The sequence below is a fragment of the Patagioenas fasciata genome, chromosome 8 (assembly GCF_037038585.1).
Source record: "Patagioenas fasciata isolate bPatFas1 chromosome 8, bPatFas1.hap1, whole genome shotgun sequence".
Classification (NCBI taxonomy): Eukaryota; Metazoa; Chordata; class Aves; order Columbiformes; family Columbidae; genus Patagioenas; species Patagioenas fasciata.
The window spans coordinates 38547055-38568019 of NC_092527.1; the positions used below are offsets into that span (position 1 = coordinate 38547055).

Sequence of the window (20965 nt, forward strand, 5' to 3'; positions counted from 1 at the left end):
TTGCAGCTCCTTGGCAGACAGTATTCTAGAAAGCTACATACTCCGAATCACTAATTATTGCCCCAAATTACTATTTATTAATCCACTGTAACATTATTTCTGTTCTTTGGATTGCTCATAGGAGCTGTATTAGCTACTTATCTACTACTAATTAGGGAAAACATAAGGTGAGTCTTAACACGCCAGGTCTAGGTTTCTGACTATTTTTTCTGTTGTTCCTGAAATAGTGATAGCACCCTGGAAACCTTAAAGTATGGATGTTACTCATGTTTCCTAGGGTTTTAAGTGTTAAGTACTAAAGCTTTTCATAATACACAGCCACAGAGGAGTGGCCGCTAAAATGCAGGTTTTGATCACATGTAGCCCAGAAGTGAAGGAGCAGTTCACAAAATCATTTTTCTCAAGACTTGAACCTGCAAAACCACACCGCAGTAGTCTCGAACTGATGCTGCATGCTCTGCACATCTCTATCTCAGATGTTCATTTAGAACTGCTCTTAATCAACAGAAATATTACTCTATCAGAAGTTGGTCTTTTGCATTAAACCAGTGTTGCACAAAACCTGGTGCTTAAATCATTTCACCAGTGTCTCAGTTCTCATGACCATTCTTACAGTTATCTAATAATTTATTTCCTCTAACTTCCAGCATCCTCAGAGAACCCCCAAACTTCCACTTCTGCATCAACGTTTTCCACAGACAGCACTATTGTGACAACTACTACAGAAACCCCAACTTCTACTGACAAAGGCAAGGGAAAAAAAGAAACTGCAAATGTCATGTGTGGAAATTTTGAGTGATATATGGGATTTGTTTAGAGCAGACAAGAGGAACACTGTGAATTCAGTGAAAATATTTAATAACTCTGCATGTAATTAGCCTTGGAAGAGACAATCATCTTCATTTTCACAGGAAAATGTGGTTGGAAAATGGGCATGTGATTAAGCCTATCTGCATACACAATTATCCAGAGTGCATGTATGTATGGTGAGATCTTTACCATCAGTTCATCTGAGGCACTCTTACCTGGATATTTTCTTGACCTTCAATTCTTTTAATAATCTTGCATAATTTTTCCTGCTTCTCAAGTTAGTGCAAAGGTAGAATGGAAACAAGGTGTGTTTATATGCTGCTGAGGGGTGCACTGGTTGCATCAGTCTCCAATTACGAATTGGAAGATGTTCTTCTGGGCCACGTTACCAAAACCCAAAGTCCAGGGAACTGACTTTCTTTTCCATGAAGCCCAAAGTATTAATGACTTCACAGATCCTTGAAATGTCTTTTATTTTATGTGGTGGTGATTCTGTTTAGTGACATATTTCCCCACCCCATGGCCACCTCTGCACCCAACTCAAGCCCAGCAGGGACTGAGGCATTGTCTGCTCCAGGGACCTCGGTGTCCCTCAAGGAAGATGAGGCACATTTGTGTGCTGAAAGTCTCTTCCACAGCACAGGACAAATCTCTTTCTTTATTTCCCTTAACAGTGATCCCTTTCCATCTTTCCAAATGACTGCTGCATCTCTAGCAGTAACAGAATGCAGCCAGAATATCTACTCTCTATATTATTAAATAGTAAATGAAGGTGAAAGTTTTTCTTTCAGCAAAAATTGAGGGCTATGCATTGACTCACTGTCCTGCGAAGCCCAATCTAATTACTTTCATCAAGATTTCAGTTCATATGTCCACTCCCAATTACTGACAGTCTGTCTTCTTTTTATTTCGTCAACTTTCTCTTGGCCTCAGTTATAGACTTTGAGTCCACTGTTGTCACAGAGGAAAATACTGAAAGCACAGTTTATACAGGTAAGAACAGACATTTTGCAAGTGCTATCTAAAACATGTATTCTCTTGATTTGGGGTTTGCAGATGGATTAAGATATGACCACGTAAATCCGTAAAATATTCATAGCAGACAACTACAAATTAAACATTTATGTCAAGGAATGATGTCCTTACAACAACTTCACTTTAAAAATACCAGGCTAGCAGGAAATATGCATTTAATGATTAATGCTTCTGAGCTTGTAGCTATAAATACTACACTTTCAATTTTATAGGGCAAAAATGTCCAGATCATTGTGATTCATGTGTCTAAGATTCATAAAAACTCGAGAAACATTAAGGAGCAGAGTCAGGCATTTGTTCTTACCTCCCTTGGTTGGAGCTCTGCCCTCTCCTGTTATTTAGCAAACCAAAAATGCTATTTTTTATCAAGCCTGACACCTTAAGCAAGTCACTAACTTCTCAAATCACACTTAAGTTTTTAATTGCTGCTTACAACCATTTAATTTCTCATCCTTACAGCCTCCTCTGGCAGCACAGATGCCTCTAGTACGACCAGGGAGGACAGCACGACATCAGAAACCCCAGTTATGCTGCAGACAGGTAAAGGGCCTTTGCACAACATCCAGCAGGTTAGAAAAAATATGGTTATAAGTTTTGGTTTGAAGGGGACATCAGTAGAGATGCAAAGAAAATTACCATCTCTCAGTGCAGCTTATGTTTGTCTGTGAATTTCATCTGTGTGGTACCAACCTGCTGGCTTTCTGGCAGCATGGGTAGGCTATCACCAACACTGCTACCACTGCTGAAATCCGTATGTTGCTTGAAAAAGCTGAAGGGTGGTGAAACACTGGCCCAGGTTGGCCAGAGAGGTGCTGGATGAACCATCCCTGGAGACATCCCAGGCCAGGCTGGACGGGGCTGTGAGCAACCTGAGCTGGTGAAGATGTCCCTGCTCATGGCAGGGGTGGCACTGGATGAGCTGGGAAGATCCTTTCCAATCCAAACTATTCTGTGATTTTATGATTATATACTTCAGCTAGGAGTTGCAAATGCAATGCCTGTTCCAGGGCAAGCTGAATAGTGCAGAATTTGATCCATCCAATCTGGAGGAAATCATTATTTTCATTTCTTTAAGAAACACGACTCAGGGGAAAGCCACCCAGTCTATGTTTCTCACCATTTATAACATTACCTATGTGGATTCTAAACCATTTATAAGCCTCCATGCTTGGACTTTCTTATCAAGCCATCCCAGGAGGACCAGCAGGCCCTGTAATCCCTCTTGAGGATTTCTCAGCTCAGATTCAGCCTCTGCCAACCTGGGCTGTTGCAGGCTCAGCTCAGCGAGCTGGGGATGGGAAAGCTGGCTCTACCTCCAGCCTTCCTCCCCTCTTCATCACAGCTCCCGTCTGCTAACGGTGATGCTCCCACAGGGTAAAGAGACCCAGCAGAGAACTGCAGGAAAAATAGGTGCTGTATTTCAGCGTCAGTCCTGATGGCCTCTTCCTCCTTTCTCTACTGACTACTCTACCTCTGGGAGAAAGACTTTCTGTCAGATAAGCCAAGAATAGATGTAAGAAACATTTCCCTCTTCTGACCAGAATATCCTTTGTTATTTTACTTTTTGAACTTTATAGTTCAAAGTTGACAAAACATGCCCTATTGCAGTTTTGGGAAACTACTGATGAATGTTACTGCCAAGCTACAACACTCCTTTCCATTTTTGCTTCTCACATTCTTTTTGCTTTTCTTACTCTCAGTAAGAGAAGTCTGAAACTTTTGTGAGGCTTATAATGCAAACTATTAATGTGAAGATCCATGTTTGAGCCATGTCTGTGGATATGAGGGACAAGCTAATACACAGACTCCCTTTTCCACAAAGCCTGAAGGCAATTAAATTCACCAAGAGCAGATTTCAGTCACTCAGCATTACCTGAATTTTCCTTCCCTCTCATTTCCTTGTTTCTTCCTTCTCACAGTCTCTGAAACTACTGGAGAATCATCAATTTCACCCACCTCGCTTATAGAAGATGGTGGTACCTCAACTCCAGAAATCACTTCCACACCGACTAGAGGTAAGAACAGCCACTATGCCATAAAATCTCACAATAATAGTGTTTAAGTTTGTTTAAAATAGATTACATTGGTAGGATTACAATAACTGCATAAAGTTTAAGATCAGCCAACTGCTAACTAATCATCTCAGCGAAGAAACAATCCAACTTCTAAAACCTTCATTTCTAAAATATTGGGCTGTCACAGTTTGGGAGATACGTACTTATAAACAATTCCGGGCTTTAAGGTGCTTATACTATTTGTATCAGCACAAGTTCCCAAATATCAGTGGTTTTGTGTGGGTAAGAGTGGATACTTTATGCTGGAGAGCATCAATTGTTAAATCAGATTGTGATATCATCACCTTAAAGATTCAATAATTCTTTCCCAATCCTAAAGATGGAGAGGCCACCACCTGACACAGTACAGAAACTGGTTCTTTGTACCTTCCCACTCATGCCTGCTGGACTCTTTCACCAAGGAGACTGATATTTTTCTCCAGTAACGTATTTCCTCAACTCCTTCGCAATCCCTTCAACATCCCTGTATTCCTCCTTCGATTCTATTTCAACACATGAAGAAACTGAGGCCACATCTACACCAGGAATCCTAAGCACAGCTTACAAAGTCAAGGTTATGATTGTAAAATCAATTTTGAGTCTAAGTGAGCTGAAGAAAAGTCATACTGTATGGAAAATGTATGCAATGAAGTTTTAATAAAGAGGGATAAGAACACACTGCTTCATTCTCCAGTAGCTAAGAAGCTAAAAAATCCAAACTTTAAGTATTTATCTATCATGACATTATGCGGTGATAAAGACTCAGGTAGAAACACAGAGGACAAATCCATGTTTGCTCTCTTCCTGTAGTTTTACACTTTTCTAGCAAAATGACAAATCCAGACTGTTTTAGCCAAAGATTTAATTCTGGTTCATATTCATGTTTGGTCATTCTTGTTCATTATTCCTATTTTTTTATCTCAAATTTTGAACAGGTTCATCCATCACAGAAGGGGATTACTTGATCCCATCTTCCCCAGTCGCAGACACTACTGAGCCATCAACTCCAACACTGTTACCTACACCAAGCAAAGGTAAGAAACAGTCAGATACAACCTGTGTGCCTTGTGTTGTTCAGGAGCAGAAGTGTCCCTGTCCTGCATCACCATACAAGGCACCATCTGCAGCTTAGAACGGCCCTGAGCTGCAAACAGGTGGCCAAGAGACAATCCTGGGCATATCTGTGTGTTTGTCCCATGCATCTGCTCCTCCTCAGCACCTCTTAGCGGCCCGTGTTGGGGAGAGGAAATTAAATTATGCAGAGCTTGGGTCCAGCTAATCTTCAGTGCTGATTGTGCTGCAACGTGTGTGCTCATGTCCCAGCTGTTCCCCATTCTCTTATTCTGGCATCTATTTTGTAAGACACTTTGCAAGTTTCTAATGAATGAGCTGCTTTAATGATTCTATGAAATAATTTCTTAGTTATTATAAAATCTTATGACCAGAATTTCACCAAACAGGGCCATTTTGCATCAGTCACAACTGAGCTGGGACCTTCTTATCCACCACGTGCTGTCCTACCTTCTCTTCTAATGAAGCATTGATAGCACCAACAGGCTTTAAACTCCTATGCGAAACTCCACCGGGGGAGATGACTTTGTGTGTACTCTGCCTCTGAACTCGACAGATATTTTCAAGACACACAAAAACATGCATTGAACACTATATTCAAAGTTCTCTTACCCATGGGCGTTTTCTGTAGTGTCTACAGTTGCTGTTTTATCTCTCCATACTCCAGGGAGCAGAAGATCTGGTGGCCATCCTCTTTGGAGCTCTTTCCAGGATAGTAAAAGATGCTTCCCACAGAAACTAAGTTCAGCTCTTTAAAGTTTTCCTCAGAGTTCATTATTTTCAAACCTATTATATTCTCTATTTGTTCATCCAAGCTCTCCTTGTTAGCTCTGTTTTTATTAAATGTGCAATCACTGGCTGAGCATCTGAGGTCTCTTTCATGCCAAGGAGAATAAGTAGGTGCAAGACTGAGGCTGGACTGCCTCACTGGAGTGTAAATATTACCAACTTCCAGCTTTTCTATGGTACTTCTGTGCCAGCTGAAAGGATGATTTTGCCTTTGTGCATTGGTTTTCTCTTGCCCATGAGCAGCCCGTTCTGTTTGTCTTTATTGAATTTCAGCTTGCTGATTTTTGTCATTTATTCAGTTTATGAAAATCACTTTGAATTCTCATCGTGTCCTCCAGAGAGGGCACAGATCTTGCCTTCCCTTCTGCCACTCTGTCTGTCCTGTTCCAGTTTCAGTGGCAGGAGCTGAGGATCTCATTACAGTACAGTAGCTCTGTTTAACACCCTTACCATCTGCTACTCCAAGATGCTGCATAACACGACAAACAATTAGCAAAGTAACTGATAACTCCTCTATTTACAGCCTTTTCTTTTAAACATCACTCGTCTTCTACAGCCTTATGTATGCTGTCGAAAGGTCAGAGCTGTGACTCAATACCAGTAGTAGCAGCACTGGAAAGCGTAATACAGATTTGCTTACTGCTCCATCCATTCAGCTTATTTTGAGCAATATTTGCATGTTCAAGATCCAGGATCTATCCACCCTGATGGTGGATATTGTTGTCTTAGAAATTCAGAGGCAAATCTTCAGCGCAGCGAAGAATACATTTCAGTCAGTGATTTTTCTGCCTTTTTTCCTGCCAGTTGCTTCACTTTCAAAATGAAAACTTTCCTACTTTGAAGAATATTTTACAGAGCTTTGATCAGGCTTTGCCACTTGCCTTACTTAGACTGGGCTCTATTCCAGCTACATGAAAGGAGTTTGCACTTCTCTGCACACACCAGTGAAAATGAGAAATGAATGTGGTCACTCAAGATTAACTTCTATTTGTGCAGCTTTCACAGTTTGAATGTGAATTTCTTAAATGAGTGATCTGTTGACTGTTATTCAGGCTTAAGGAGCATAATACACAGTGTATATATGGTTCCCTAATAATGCCCTCATTACTATGGAACTATGTGCTTGTAACTATTAAGTGATTTGCCTGTGTCTACTTAACCAAGTACTTGAGCAAACAATTTCATCTTATTTATTCATACTGTGTGTAACAGGGATGCTGTTGGATGGTTAAAGGGGAAAAAAAAAGGCTCCTCTGTAGCTGTAAATAATAATCTCATTACTTTCATTTGTACAAACTGTAGGTAAATTATCTTTTGGGTTAAAAGCTCAGAATCACTAAGTGTTCCATAATTCCTTTGATTATATTCTGTACTTAACTAAGTGCAAAATATTGATTTTTGAAGAGATGCAAATATTATTTTCTTTTATTAATTTGTTGAAGGTAAAAAAGTTGCCTTTCAGCTGTCTGTAGACACCTTCACAAGAATACATTAAAGATTTTAGGGACTATTACTAAATCAGCCCTTTATTTCATTGAAAAGAGCCCCCCAAAATTTCAGATTGTTCATATTTCGGATGAATTAAATACTTCGTTTACTTAGAGACTTGACTAGGAAAGAGGCCTATTTCCCAATGCAGCCGTTTTTAACATCAGCTGAATCACAACAAATTTATTTCTGCCTGTAATTTAAGTCAAGACCTGAACATAGAATTTTTAATGTGTCTCTTTCTTACAATTGCTACCTGGATTTAGACAGCTAATGTAGTCTAGTTCTTAAACTTCTTAATTGCCCATTGCTGGTGAATATTCAACACCTGGATCAACAGGTTTATTACCTTTTGTCTCAATTATCATCTTTTCTCCCCGAAATCATGTTTGGCAGTCTTGCAGAAGTTTAGACCTAGATCTTGGGAAATGAGCCAAGCACGTTGCTGCTGGCATTTCTTTACAGCCAACATTTGCAGAAGCAAACCATAAACATGGTACTTGGGTGGAAGGAGCTTTGATCATGGTCAACAAAAAGCAGTTAAGGAGAAAGAGACCTAGGAAACATGGCTCTCATTCCGAATGGATGTGCATTAGTTGGTTACAAACGGCTGCCGGGTGACAGCAAAATGTCCCAAAATGAAAACCTTGTAATCACTGACCCACCAAGGAGTAAGACAGGTGTGTATACTTGGTGCAGTTTATGATGGCCACAAAGTAGGAAGAACTCAATTATGTTGTCAGCGGTGTCTCTGATTGCTTTCTCTGAAAGAAAAATACACTCCAGGCCCATAAAACTCATTTGGAACTTCAGATCTCTAAAAGCCTTTCTCTCTGAAAGTGAGATAGATGTTTGGAGTATTCTGTAAGTACCTGGCTCTCAGAAATGAGCCTGGCCTGTAGAAATAGCTCTGCTACTGTTCTGGGGAAATAATGCTGCACCAACCATCTGTTATGCCAGAGGGTTTGCAAGGATGGGGAAAGCAGCTGAACCAGGCATTACTTAAAGGAAAAGAAAAACAACCCTTAAATTGCAAGATATCCCAGAACAAAGGTTTGCTCTGGGTATTTGTGTTCGTCCTTTAGACAGCACTACAGTATAGATGAGAATGAGGGTGAAGAAAAGTTAGAAAACCCTCCCTCTATTGCACAAAGTGGGGAGAGGTGGCAGCTAGCTGCACAGGGAGGATCATGTTCAAGATCAACAGGTTGTGGAAGGGGGCTATGTCCATGTCCATTGGGTACTGAGGGTAGAAAGATGGGTTCGAGTGTTCATAATATCCCACAACAGCACTGAAATACAGGGGTAGATCCTTTCTCAGAGCAGACTATCTGCTCCCGTCTTCCCTGGAGTGCTACCTGGCCTGAAGACAGACTGTGCCACCACCTCGGATGAACATCACCGACACAGGTGTGGGCTTTTTCTCCACGGCAGACACCTCCACTCTGTCCCTGCGGCTGGCGGCTGGTGGCAGCAGATGCTCAGGCCGCGTTGAGCTTTACTACAACGGCAGCTGGGGAACGGTCTGCGATGACGGCTGGGAGCTGGAGGACGCCGAGGTGGTGTGCAGGAGCCTGGAGTGCGGAGAGGCTCTGCTGGCTCTGTCTGAAGCCCAGTTTGGTCCAGGCTCTGGGAACATCCTCCTGGATGATGTGCAGTGCAGAGGGGATGAGGACAACCTGTGGCAGTGCTCCCACCAAGGGGTCACCATCCATAACTGCCGGCACAAGGAGGACGCCAGCGTCATCTGCGCAGGTACGCTAGCACACGTCCCGTAAACCATCGCTTCATCAGCAATGCAAGCTGACCTTCAAACTGTAATACACAATTTGTTTCCATTAGTGGAATGGTTTCAGGCATGAAACCAACAACTGTGAGAACTGCTGTGTTTTACCACATTTTTTTTCTTTTTAGCTCATTCTATTGATTCATTTATGTGGACTTTTATATGAGCTTTATGGTTTATATAGATATTATTTTCAATTCGAATTCTCAAACCCTTTGGCAACCTGGACCATCATTGTCAGTCTTATCTGATGCCATTTCCTACTCTATTATCTGACTGCTTTATGCATTACTAATTGAGACATAATTTTACACCATCACTATTGCATTTCAGTCCTCCTAGCACTGATTTCCCATAAATTCTGAAATATGACTAGTAAATCAATTTTCCTTTTCTTGTATTTAGTAGGAAATTATTTGTAGTAACTTCCTTTAGGATTTTTCCCAAATCAATTCCCAGTTTTCCAGCAATTCTGTATTCTGACTGCAAACACGTGTGTAGTTGGAGAACCGGAGTCACTGCAATATCTGTGCCATCATGGCAAGTGGTGGTCCATGGGCAAAGCTCACCCATATGATGATCCATATCCTCTATGAGCCCAAAATGACCAAGATTTAATGTAACTGGCTTAAAGGGGCAGATGGGACTTAGCACAAAGAATGCTGGTTTACAGCTTATCCTGGGGATACCTTTCCCTGGGGAAAAATTAAAGCAAATTTTTAATAGAGTTAGGTTTTTTTAGTAAAAGCCTCAAGTGGAATTAAACACATGGCCTAAGCAGACACACATCTCTGTGGTGGGTATGTCTGACACCAAAAATAATTAAAGGTTACACCTGCAAGGTAACTGCAACCATTAACACCTGACATTTAAAAAAGGGTTTGAGGTCTCCTGCCTTTTGGTGATGATGGTTCCAGAGATGAATGGGGTGCTCTAAATCACTACTGCGTTTTGTTTGTTGGTTTGTTTTTTCACATAGTAACTGAAGAATGTTATTAAGTATCTTCTGTAGTAAACTAGATATGTACTTTTCCATTTCCTTTCCTAGAGCCAGTTACTCCCACAGTCACAACAGAGCCTGTTCCACCTGGTGAGTTTTCCATAAATGGGTCTTGCAAAGCTTTCACAGCTGATATATGTTATATAGTAACTTAAAAACTGGTAAGAAGGTAAAAATTTTATAGGTAAAAACTTTAGAGCAAGTAAATGTGTGTAAGTAGAGTTTCTGAGATATGTGAGGCTTATCTAAGAGTTTTGCTGTAAAAGAATGCTGGTATCAATAAGAATAGTTATGTTAGCTACAGACATATACATCAGAGCCTGAAAGAGAAATATATATATATAGATAGATAGATAGATAGATAGATATAGATATATATATATACACTCAGATGTATACGGCACATCATGAGACTAAGGATTTATGATAGGTGATGAATAGACACAAGGCGGCTTGTTACAGTAAGATAAATCTCATTATTTTGCCACTTTTTGTACAACACTACAAAGCTGGCTTTTGCCATTTGATAAATGCACCTGGAAAGCCCATTTCTGTGGCTCCTGAGTGCCCACACGTTCCCCTCTGTTTTTCCAAGACATGTCCCTGCGACTGGTGGATGGACCAGACACGTGCTCAGGACGTCTCGAAGTCTTTCACAATGGGAGCTGGGCCACCGTCTGCGATGACAGCTGGGACATGAGCGACGCCGCGGTTGTGTGCAGGCAGCTGGGCTGCGGACAGGCGCTCTTGGCCAAACACGATGCCTATTTTGGGCAAGGCACAGGAGTTGTTCTCCTGGACGAGGTGGCGTGCAGCGGGGACGAGACCTCCCTGGAGCAGTGTGCTCACCAGGGGCTGGGCGTGCACGACTGCTACCACAAGGAGGACGCTGGAGTTATCTGTGAAGGTGCTCACCTTTTTCATTTTATTTATGAATTCTCTGTTATTTATTCTCTGCCCCGTGTCAACAGATGTACTCATTGAACAGGGCAAATAGCATGTCAGAAACACCAACAGCTAAGCAGAAACACCTGTAGCTTTCTCCAAGGCTTCAGAAAACATCACATCAGTCACAGTTTTGGGGAAAGCCCGGACTGTGCTGCTGCTTTTAACACTCTATAACTGACAGCATCAATCTTTTTTTCCTTCTTTTGATGGTTTTTATCTTCTCTCCCAACAGTCCCTCTGGAGCCTACCACACCTGAAACAGCAGGTATGGAGAATTTCAGTGTTTGTTCTTTTATCTCAGGTTTAGTCAAATACAACTTAGCCCACTGCAGAGTGCTGATTAGCAGCACCAAGCCAAAATTCATGCTGTCTTTGAGCTGAAAGAGCCCGTAAGACCTTGTTAGCCCCAAAGAATGCCAAGTGCTCAGGTGGACACCAGCTCCTGGTGGGATCTGTGGACGGAAGTGTCCTGCTGCACTGAGCCCGTTGACCTTTCTGCAGACACACACAACCACGCACAGGGTTTCCATCCATCCCCAGGAGCGGTGTACATACCACAAGTTGCTTTATACAAATTCCAAACTATGGGCGAAACTGCTATAATGTAGTTTGGTTTAGAATCTCATTATACCTAATTACACCTAAATAATAACGTTGCTTTGCTCACTCAAGACTGGAAAAATTACCGAAGTGTGGCTTTTCCTTTCTCTTTGACAGTCCTGACCGAGTCCATAGTGGCTGACACACTAAGTGTTTATTTCTGGTCATTTATTGTGCTGTGGTGAGCAGAGCTGCTGTCAGCCCGTGAAGGACAGCAGGATCCCTGGCTCATACACTGCTCCCAAACCGAGTCAATCAATTAAATGTCAGGCACTCACATTTTGGGTCTCAAGTGAGGATTTAGCAGACTACCTGCCTTCCTGGCAAGGCTACCAGAGCTGTGCCCTGTCCAGCTCCACCATTGGTTTCCCTGCCCAAGCTCAGGGTCTTGCTGTAGGGTTTTCTGAGGTGACACACAACATCCCTCCGGCTCTGTCACCGCAGCGTGTATGTTCAGACTCAAATGCAGTGGTACTTAGGCTGCCTTCAGCCATGCAGTCAAGTGTTCCTGGTGGTTCACATGGCTTCTTGTTACACTGTAAGCAGCTGAGGCTGCTGTTATAGGTCTTGGGACAAAAATATACATTTGAAATGCAGATGAGATTTAATTTAATATTTTCTTTCCCACACTAGCAGTCTCTACTACTCCTGAACCAGAAGACATTACCACTTGTAAGTAATACAGCGTTATTCCAGTTTACGGGCTTAGTTGTTTGCACAAATTGTAAACACGTGTTGACTAGCTCCCTGTCTCCACTGTGTGTATAATGCTGTGGATTTAACCATTAGCTTCAGGGATAATCCCAGCAGTCTTTCCTTTGACTTCCATACACAATAAAGGAGGGAAAGGGGCTTGGTATTGGTACAGGAGAGCCACCTTTGCTGATGCCCGCCCTGGGCAGAGCAGTGTTTTCCAGGAGCTGCGGCTGACGCCACTCGAAGGAGCCCTGCAGGTCTCCTGGGGTTTGGGTACCTCACGCCTGCCCAGCGCTGGGACAACAGCTAACTGTGGTTTTGTTTTCTCTCCTGTCTCACATCAGCCCCTGCAGAAGACACGACATCAGAAACCACAGGTATGTGTGGCTTCAGCTTTAGTAGAACTGGTCTAATGCTTGATCCCGGGAATAAAGTGATTCCCTCCCCGTTAACAGTCCTTGCTTTGCTCACATGGTAATGGAACGGTCACTGAAACGCGGCTTTTACTTTCTCTTTGGCAGCCCCAACCGAGTCCACGACACCTGAAACACCAGGTACATATTTCTGGTCATTTCTTGAACCATGGTGAGCACTTTACTAGTTCAGCAGTTTTCATTCAAATCCTAGAATCATAGAATCACTGGGGTTGCAAAAGACCCTTAAATCATCAATATATTTAATGCATGGTCAATGTTTGATTTCATGTTGTCCCATTTCACAGTAACAAACTCATCCACTCCATCAGTCTCTCCAACTCCTGAAAGAGCAGACACTACCCCTTGTAAGTAACACAGTATTACTCTGGTTTACATCATTAGTTACCTATCAAAGTCGTGATCTGATTTTGTGTTGGCACAGCTCCCTGTCTCCACTCTGTGCACAATCTTTGTAGATCTAAAGTTTAATTTAGGGGATAATTCATTTGGCTGCCATACAAATTAAGGGATGGAAAATGCTCTGGGTATAGCTACAGCAAAAATGCCAGCACTGATGAAAGTGCTAGGGAAAGGGAAACCACAGTGGGAGAAAGACTACACCAATATGAATTCAAATTTGCACTCAATCATCCTACCCTGAGAAAACCAGCCTTCCTGCACTTCCCAAAGCTGCATCCCCACCAGCATCCCCACAGACTGGGCTGTGCTTCCCGCAGGAATGGCCAAGGCAGCAGCATGGACATCACTGCTGTCAGTGCAGTACACAGCACTGCTATGGGCACTATACATTATAAACCATAGCCTGATCTCATTATCCCCCAGCATCCCAACCATTGTTTAGCAAATATCCCACAGGTTTCCAAGGCCTTCCACATGGCAGGGCAGAAGCAGCCTGCCTTGGGATGCGTTTTCTGAGATGCTCATGCCCCAGACAGACTTTGGTGATGCCCGCCCTGGGCAGAGCAGCATCTTCCAGGAGCTTTCAAATGAGACCTGCAGGGCTCCTGGGGTTCAGGTAACTCGCACCTGCCCAGTGCTGGGACAACAGCTAATCGTGGTTTTATTTTCTCTCCTGTCTCACATCAGCCCCTGCAGAAGACACGACATCAGAAACAGCAGGTATGTGTGGCTTTAGCTTTAGAAGAACTGGTCTAATGCTTGATCCTGGGAATAAAGTGATTCCCTCCCCGTTAGCAGTCCTTGCTTTGCTCACATGGTAATGGAACGGTCACTGAAACGCGGCTTTTACTTTCTCTTTGACAGCCCCGACTGAGTCCATGACACCTGAAACACCAGGTATTTATTTCTGGTCATTTCTTGAACCACGGTGAGCACTTTACTAGTTCAGCAGTTTTCATTCAAATCCTAGAATCATAGAATCACTGGGGTTGCAAAAGACTCTTAAACCATCAATATCTTTAATGCATGGTCAATGTTTGATTTCATGTTTTCCCATCTCACAGTAACAAACTCGTCTACTTCGTCAGTCTCTCCAACTCCTGAAAGAGCAGACACTACCCCTTGTAAGTAACACAGCGTTACTTTGGTTTACATCATTAGTTACCTATCAAAGTCATGATCTGATTTTGTGTTGGCACAGCTCCCTGTCTCCACTCTGCACAATCTTTGTAGATCTAAACTTTAATTTAGGGGATAATTCATTTGGCTGCCATACAAATTAAGGGATGGAAAATGTTCTGGGTATAGGTACAGTAAAAATACCAGCACTGATGAAAGTACTAGTGAAGGGGAAACCACAGGGGTAGACATGCTACACCAATATGAATTCAAATTTGCACTCAATCATCCTATTCTGAGAAAACCAGCCTTCCTGCACTTCCCAAAGCTGCATCCCCACCAGTATCCCCACAGACTGGGCTGCGCTTCCCGCAGGAATGGCCAAGGCAGCAGCATGGACATCACTGCTGTCAGTGCAGTACACAGCACTGCTATGGGCACTATACATTATAAACCACAGCCTGATCTCATTATCCCCCAGCATCCCAACCATTGTTTAGCAAATATCCCACAGGTTTCCAAGGCCTTCCACATGGCAGGGCAGAAGCAGCCTGCCTTGGGATGCATTTTCTGAGATGCTCATGCCCCAGACAGACTTTGGTGATGCCCGCCCTGGGCAGAGCAGTATCTTCCAGGAGCTGTCGAATGAGCCCTGCAGGTCTCCTGGGGTTCGGGTACCTCACGCCTGCCCAGCGCTGGGACAACAGCTAACTGTGGTTTTGTTTTCTCTCCTGTCTCTATCAGCCCCTGCAGAAGACACAACATCAGAAACCACAGGTATGTGTGGTTTTAGCTTTAGTAGAACTGGTCTAATGCTTGATCCTGGGAATAAACTGATTCCCTCCCCATTAACAGACCTTGCTTTGCTCACATGGTAATGGAATGGTCACTGAAACGCGGCTTTTACTTTCTCTTTGACAGCCCCAACTGAGTCCACGACACCTGAAACACCAGGTATTTATTTCTGGTCATTTTTTGAAACGTGCTGAACAGTTTGCTATTTCGCATGGGAGTCATCAATCTGTTTAGAGTGTGAACGATGTTTAATTTTATATTTTCCCTTCTCATAGTAACAAACTCATCCACTCCGTCAGTGTCTCCAGCTCCCAAAAGGGCAGATGCTACCATGCGTAAGTAACACAGCATTACTCTGGTTTACATCCTTAGTTACCTATCAAAGTCATAAGCTGATTCTGTGTTGGCAGGTTCTTACAGAACCTTACAGAATGTTTTCTACAGTGGGATTTATCTTTTGAAAAATTTGAATTGCAAGTAAGTTCTGCTCATTAATTGAAAATATTCTGCCTCAGATATTTAGATAACAGATAAGATTGTCTGTTGAAGTCTGGTCCTATCAGCCACACATAGGTAAAGGGCACTCGGCTGCAGCAATAAAGCACACATACTTGTGTTGACAATGTGGGGGAAACTGAACTTCAGCTTCAAAGCAGCATTTGAGCATGGGACTACCTACATACACAAAGGAATAAACAGAATTAAATCTTGTTCCCATTAATGCTAATAATACGTCATCTTTAGTGTTCAAGCCCATAGACTTTTCTTGACACAAGCCTTTGTCCATGACAACTCTATTACTCAGAACTGTTGCTACTAACATTTCCTCGTCTTAATGCGTACAGCTGATTACAATGTATATTAATTGATTCCATAAAAGCACATCTTTTCATCATTCAATCTAATTTTTTTCTTTTTTTTTTTTTTTAATGTTAAAAGCCTATCAAAAACCAGCCCAAGAACCTATAAACCCAGGTAAGACGTTCTCATTCTTTCTTCATTTTAATGATTTCTTTTCCCAAGTGTAGTGTATCCTGGGTGAGATGTGACTGGAAAACCTGGCAGGTTTATGGCAGAGGGAATGTGGGTGCAGAAGAAAGGGGGAAGCAGGAGATACAGGGAGCTCAGGGCTTGCCAGGGACCACACACTGATACAGGAGCTGGCAGCCCAACCATCCTCGGTGGTAAGTGCTAAGGGGATGAGTTGGCCTCTGTCTGCACCATTTGAAGTAAAAAACATGCTTAAAAGGTCCACCTATAGCCCACATTTGCTTTTGCACAACAGACATGCTGCATTTTACTCTATGCTTACATACAGTTTATTAACATTAAGTTTCTTCTTCTCCAGTGAACCTTGCCTACCTGCCTAAATATGTGCGGTTGATGCTACTGAGATACTTAACTGGCCAGTGTGGACTGAGGAGGCCAGGGATGCCAAGTATAAAATTACAAGGGTAAATATTTATTCATATGCATGAGGGACCCCCAAACACAGTTGTAAACTGGGTCCTTACACTATTCAAAACTTCATGTACAATGCAATTTGACTAGTCACTCACACCTGTGCTACTGGTAACTAATCGTAGTAAAACTTCATGAAAACAACTCTGTTTCTGCAGCGTTCTTGCTGCTTGTCTATGGATCCAGACATTCCTGGAGTCAGTCTTGGTGGAGTTACTCACCTATAACACCACATGACATTTAGAGAAGGATGAAGCATCTGATTTAAAGGGGTTTTGGTTGATTTGGGATATGGAATTGTTTCTCCATAGCTCTTCAGAAATTCTAAGGTTGAAATAAAAAATAATTTCTGAAGGACAGGAGGCCTGAACAATAATTCTTTTGCACATATTTAAAATTCCATCAACCGTTTTACACTTATACATTTACATAGGTGATATTTATATATGTTCTGTTAGACCAACACACATATTTAAATTCCATACAGATGCACGTATGTTCGGGCATTCCATGCTGTGAATTGTGATTAACATCAGAGTTAGAAATTTACGAAGGAAAGTTTCTTGTAACCAATGAAACAAATGGAATTGGTGACCATATCACAATTTTTGCATAATGAAGGTTTTTTCCTTTTTCTTCTTTTTCTTCAGGTGTGTAAGGGACCCATCCTGTGGGAATTACTATTCACCAGGCCAGAGGATTCTCCAGTTCAAGTTCAGAGGTCTCATTTACCCAAGAGCTTGTCTGCGGTGCAGAGTATTAGGCTGCAACAGATATAATTATCCTTTCCAACGGTACTGGGTCTACAAGACAAGAGGCAAAAGAAGCACAAGTGACCCAGTCATTATTATAATCCCCCAATAACAACAGCCCCAACAATGGTTCTTCTAACCATAACTTGTCGATCATTCATTTACATGACCAGTGTGCTGCACATTTGCTACTCATTTCTAAAAATATGTTTTGCTAGGGGGTGTAAATCTAAAGGTATTTTAATCTTAACTGTATTTGTGTTCCTTAATTTCAGATCCTTTGGATCTACATTCTAGATTTGTAAAACCCTAAACTTCAGTAAATACTCTCAGTGACCAAAAAGTAACGGGATTGGCTGGCTGATTTTTCTCATCAAGGTTTTTTCCCCTCTCTCACAGTTCTTCCACTTCTCCACATTGTACCAATGAGCTCAAATACTGAGCATTTAAGGAAGATTAACCTGTTTTACAGATACAAGCATGATCGTGCTGCTTTCTGAGCTCATAGAAACATAAAAAAAGGATAAGTATCCCATGTAACCAAAAATATCTGAGCAATTACCTCAAATAGGAACTCAAATAATTGGAAAAAAAAATTGTACATGTATTGACATACAATCTCTGAAATACCTATAAACTATTATAATCTTCCCATATGTCAATTTTCCTTACTGGAGGTTAGAATTATAAAGGAATTTACATCTAAATTTACTTCATTATAAGCATTTCCTTCTTCCTTTTTCTTTCAATATCTGTTCAAATGGTATCACTCTGAGCTAAGAAAGTGTTTCTGTGCTTTAATGTTAAATTGTCCTACTTGGAATGACTTAGTGAAAGAAACAACAGAAATAAACATTTTTCAGTTCATAGTAAAGTACCTTGTCGACTGCAGAACTGTACAGGAGTACAGCAGCCAATTCAGGGAGAGAGATGATGGATTAAATGTTGATAATCTGATGAACTTGGCCTGCATCTTTAAGACCAATACCCAGTTTCTATATGGCAAGTATTTATAGATCAGTCAAGCTCATGAGATACCCTGTAGTGAATAAGGATGCCTCGCATCTAAAGGCTGTGCCACACAAGACGAAGAACACCTGCTTTTTTCAGCTATTTTCTTTTATGCCTCATCTCTTAAAAAAAGGGACCAGAATCATTCTGAAACTCAGCTTCTCCATGAATAACTTAGCTCTCAAATGCCCAAAATCGGGCAGATCTGCCATGAACGTTCCAGATCTAATCTCTTACCTGGTCGTTCAGCCTTGGCATTGGCTTCTCACCAGCGATGATTTAAAGTGCTGGAAATCACATTTTCCCTGCTGTTGCACTCCTGGCTGCAGGCAGTGAGAGAAAACGCCTGTAAGTAAGTGTCACAACAGCTGAATTCTTGCTCATTTGTATTCAAATATGTGCTAGCTTTTTTTCTGAGGAGCTGCAATTCTAAACCACCTCCCATACAATCATTCTCACCTTAAAGACTTTCATGAAGACTTGCAGGCCACTTTCTTTTGAGGTAGGAAACTCAAAGCGGACCATTAATATTTCAGTATCACCTGAAATCTGAACACATCTCGCCACCTGAACATGGGCTTAGCACACAAGATTTGAAAACAGTTTGGATGTTCAGCTTTGTAGCACAAGCACAGGGGCACTGTTTCTGGGTCCAGCCCCTTAGTATCAACTCCAAGGCAAGAAAATTTCCTAATCACTTATATACAAGTAATTCCAAAAAGTTTGGCTACCAACCTGTAACTACCAGAGTAAATTACCAGGGCATCATAGCCATCGGCATTTTTTTCTTAGTTCTGATGGACACAGCACGGATTGGCAGGGCTCTACACACCAGTTCTCGCATTAAATGTGTACAAAAAGGGGTGTTTTAGCATTTGAAAATTCCTGACAAGTATGTGTGTGGGTTTAAGAAATGAAAGGCTACACAGAATAAATGCAAATTTAGCATTTCCAGAAGCTAAAGGGAATTCAAATGCTATGCAGCATCTTTATACATGCATTCAGTGCCTCTGTGTTTAAAGGCAGTATAAGTACACTGTCATGATAGAGAGAGTTGCATTCAAAATCCTTAAAGGGACCTAAAAAAATCAGGGTTAGTTGCTTTAAAGGTGTCATAGATCTGAGATCAGAAATACAGGCTCGTTACTGATGCATCATATTTCAAGTTTGTTAATAAAAGGGGAGGGAAAAAATGTTTTGCACAATAATTTGTTTTTATGAAAGTACCTGGATGTGTTCCACGGAGGTCTGCATCACAATTTGACGTTTCTAGTAAACTCCAAAGCCGAGCTGTTTGCACAGCTGTGGGATACCCGCTCCCCGCGTTGGGAATAATCACAGAGTCAAGTTCCTGGCTGTTCCACATCGTGTGGGTGCCGAGCCAAGGTCAGGTACCAGCACATCTGTGGCCCTGGCACCATCATGGCCTCCAGAAGCTTTAAAGATTGGGCACCCACCACTGCAGGGGGAAATGCTCTGGTTTTCGAGAGCTTGGGTCCTTTTGGAAAGGCACAGAAAGCAGCATAAATACATTGCAAGAAAAACTCATCAGACTCATGCTACAGTTCCAGAAGGACAGGGAACTGCTGGAGAGAGTCCAGCGCAGGGCAACAAAGATGCTGAAGGGAGTGGAGCATCTCCCGTGTGAGGAAAGGCTGAGGGAGCTGGGGCTCTTTAACCTGGAGAAGACGAGACTGAGGGGTGACCTCATTAATAGTTATCAATATGGAAAGGGTGAGTGACTGTCAGGAGGATGGAGCCAGGCACTTCTCGGTGACAACCAATGGTAAGACAAGGGGTAATGGGTTCAAACTGGAACACAGGAGGTTCAACTTAAATTTGAGAAGAAACTTCTTCATGGTGAGGGTGGCAGAGCCTGGCCCAGGCTGCCCAGGGAGGTTGTGGAGTCTCCTTCTCTGCAGACATTCAAACCCGCCTGGACACCTTCCTGTGGAACCTCAGCTGGGTGTTCCTGCTCCATGGGGGGATTGCACTGGATGAGCTTTCCAGGGCCCTTCTAATCCCTGACATTCTGGGATTCTGTGATACAAGGAATTGAGGCTCTCAGGACTGTGTTTGTTTCCTTACCTTGAGGGAAAAAAAAGGCTGATTCTTCAATTCTTTTTTTTATTATTATTATGGGACTAATAAAGTTTTATCTGCAAAGTGGCTGCACTGCAATCTCCTCCTTCTAATTTAGCGACTAACATGGATCTGGCCTTGTTCATCCATGACTATTTCAGCAAAAGGAAATTACTACTCACAACAACTCTACTATGATAGGGCACTTCACAACCTGAGGAACCTCAGCAAGGGCAGCGAACGATTTGCCTGGCATAACCTAAAGGGAAAGGTGTCAAAACGAAGGTGGGAAAAGCCACGTTCCTGCCAACTAGTACAAAGAGCAAACCATTCCCAAGGGAATCTGTCAGTCCCTTCCAGAACATTCCTGCTCACATCAATACACCCAAACAGACGCTCAACAAAATCAGCTTTGAGCCGACAAAAGCACAGTTAAACTTACTCCACACGGTACATATTAAAAAAAAATGGGCACACCTGTTACTTTCTCATTTATATCTGCTAAAAAGGAACAGTAACTGATTAAACCTCCCCTCCGCAATACTATGCAAGAGAAGATGGTTATGAAATAGCAGAGGGTATAAAAGTCAGAACAGCCTCACCTCCCCAGCTGCCACCAAAATGCGGGTGCT

The 20965-nt window shown here is 42.3% G+C and overlaps 1 protein-coding gene across 1 annotated transcript in view; it reads left to right on the forward strand.

Annotated features, from left to right (window-relative positions):
- LOC136104803 (scavenger receptor cysteine-rich domain-containing protein DMBT1) overlaps nt 1–20965 on the forward strand; it is a 79207-nt gene that overhangs the window by 48321 nt on the left and 9921 nt on the right. The window contains exons 28-36 of the mRNA XM_071812296.1: nt 1744–1803; nt 2305–2414; nt 3119–3219; nt 8617–9002; nt 10629–10940; nt 11214–11246; nt 12622–12654; nt 12799–12831; nt 14977–15009. Coding sequence (XP_071668397.1) covers nt 1744–1803; nt 2305–2414; nt 3119–3219; nt 8617–9002; nt 10629–10940; nt 11214–11246; nt 12622–12654; nt 12799–12831; nt 14977–15009 — 1101 coding nt within the window. The remainder of the gene's footprint in view (nt 1–1743; nt 1804–2304; nt 2415–3118; nt 3220–8616; nt 9003–10628; nt 10941–11213; nt 11247–12621; nt 12655–12798; nt 12832–14976; nt 15010–20965) is intronic.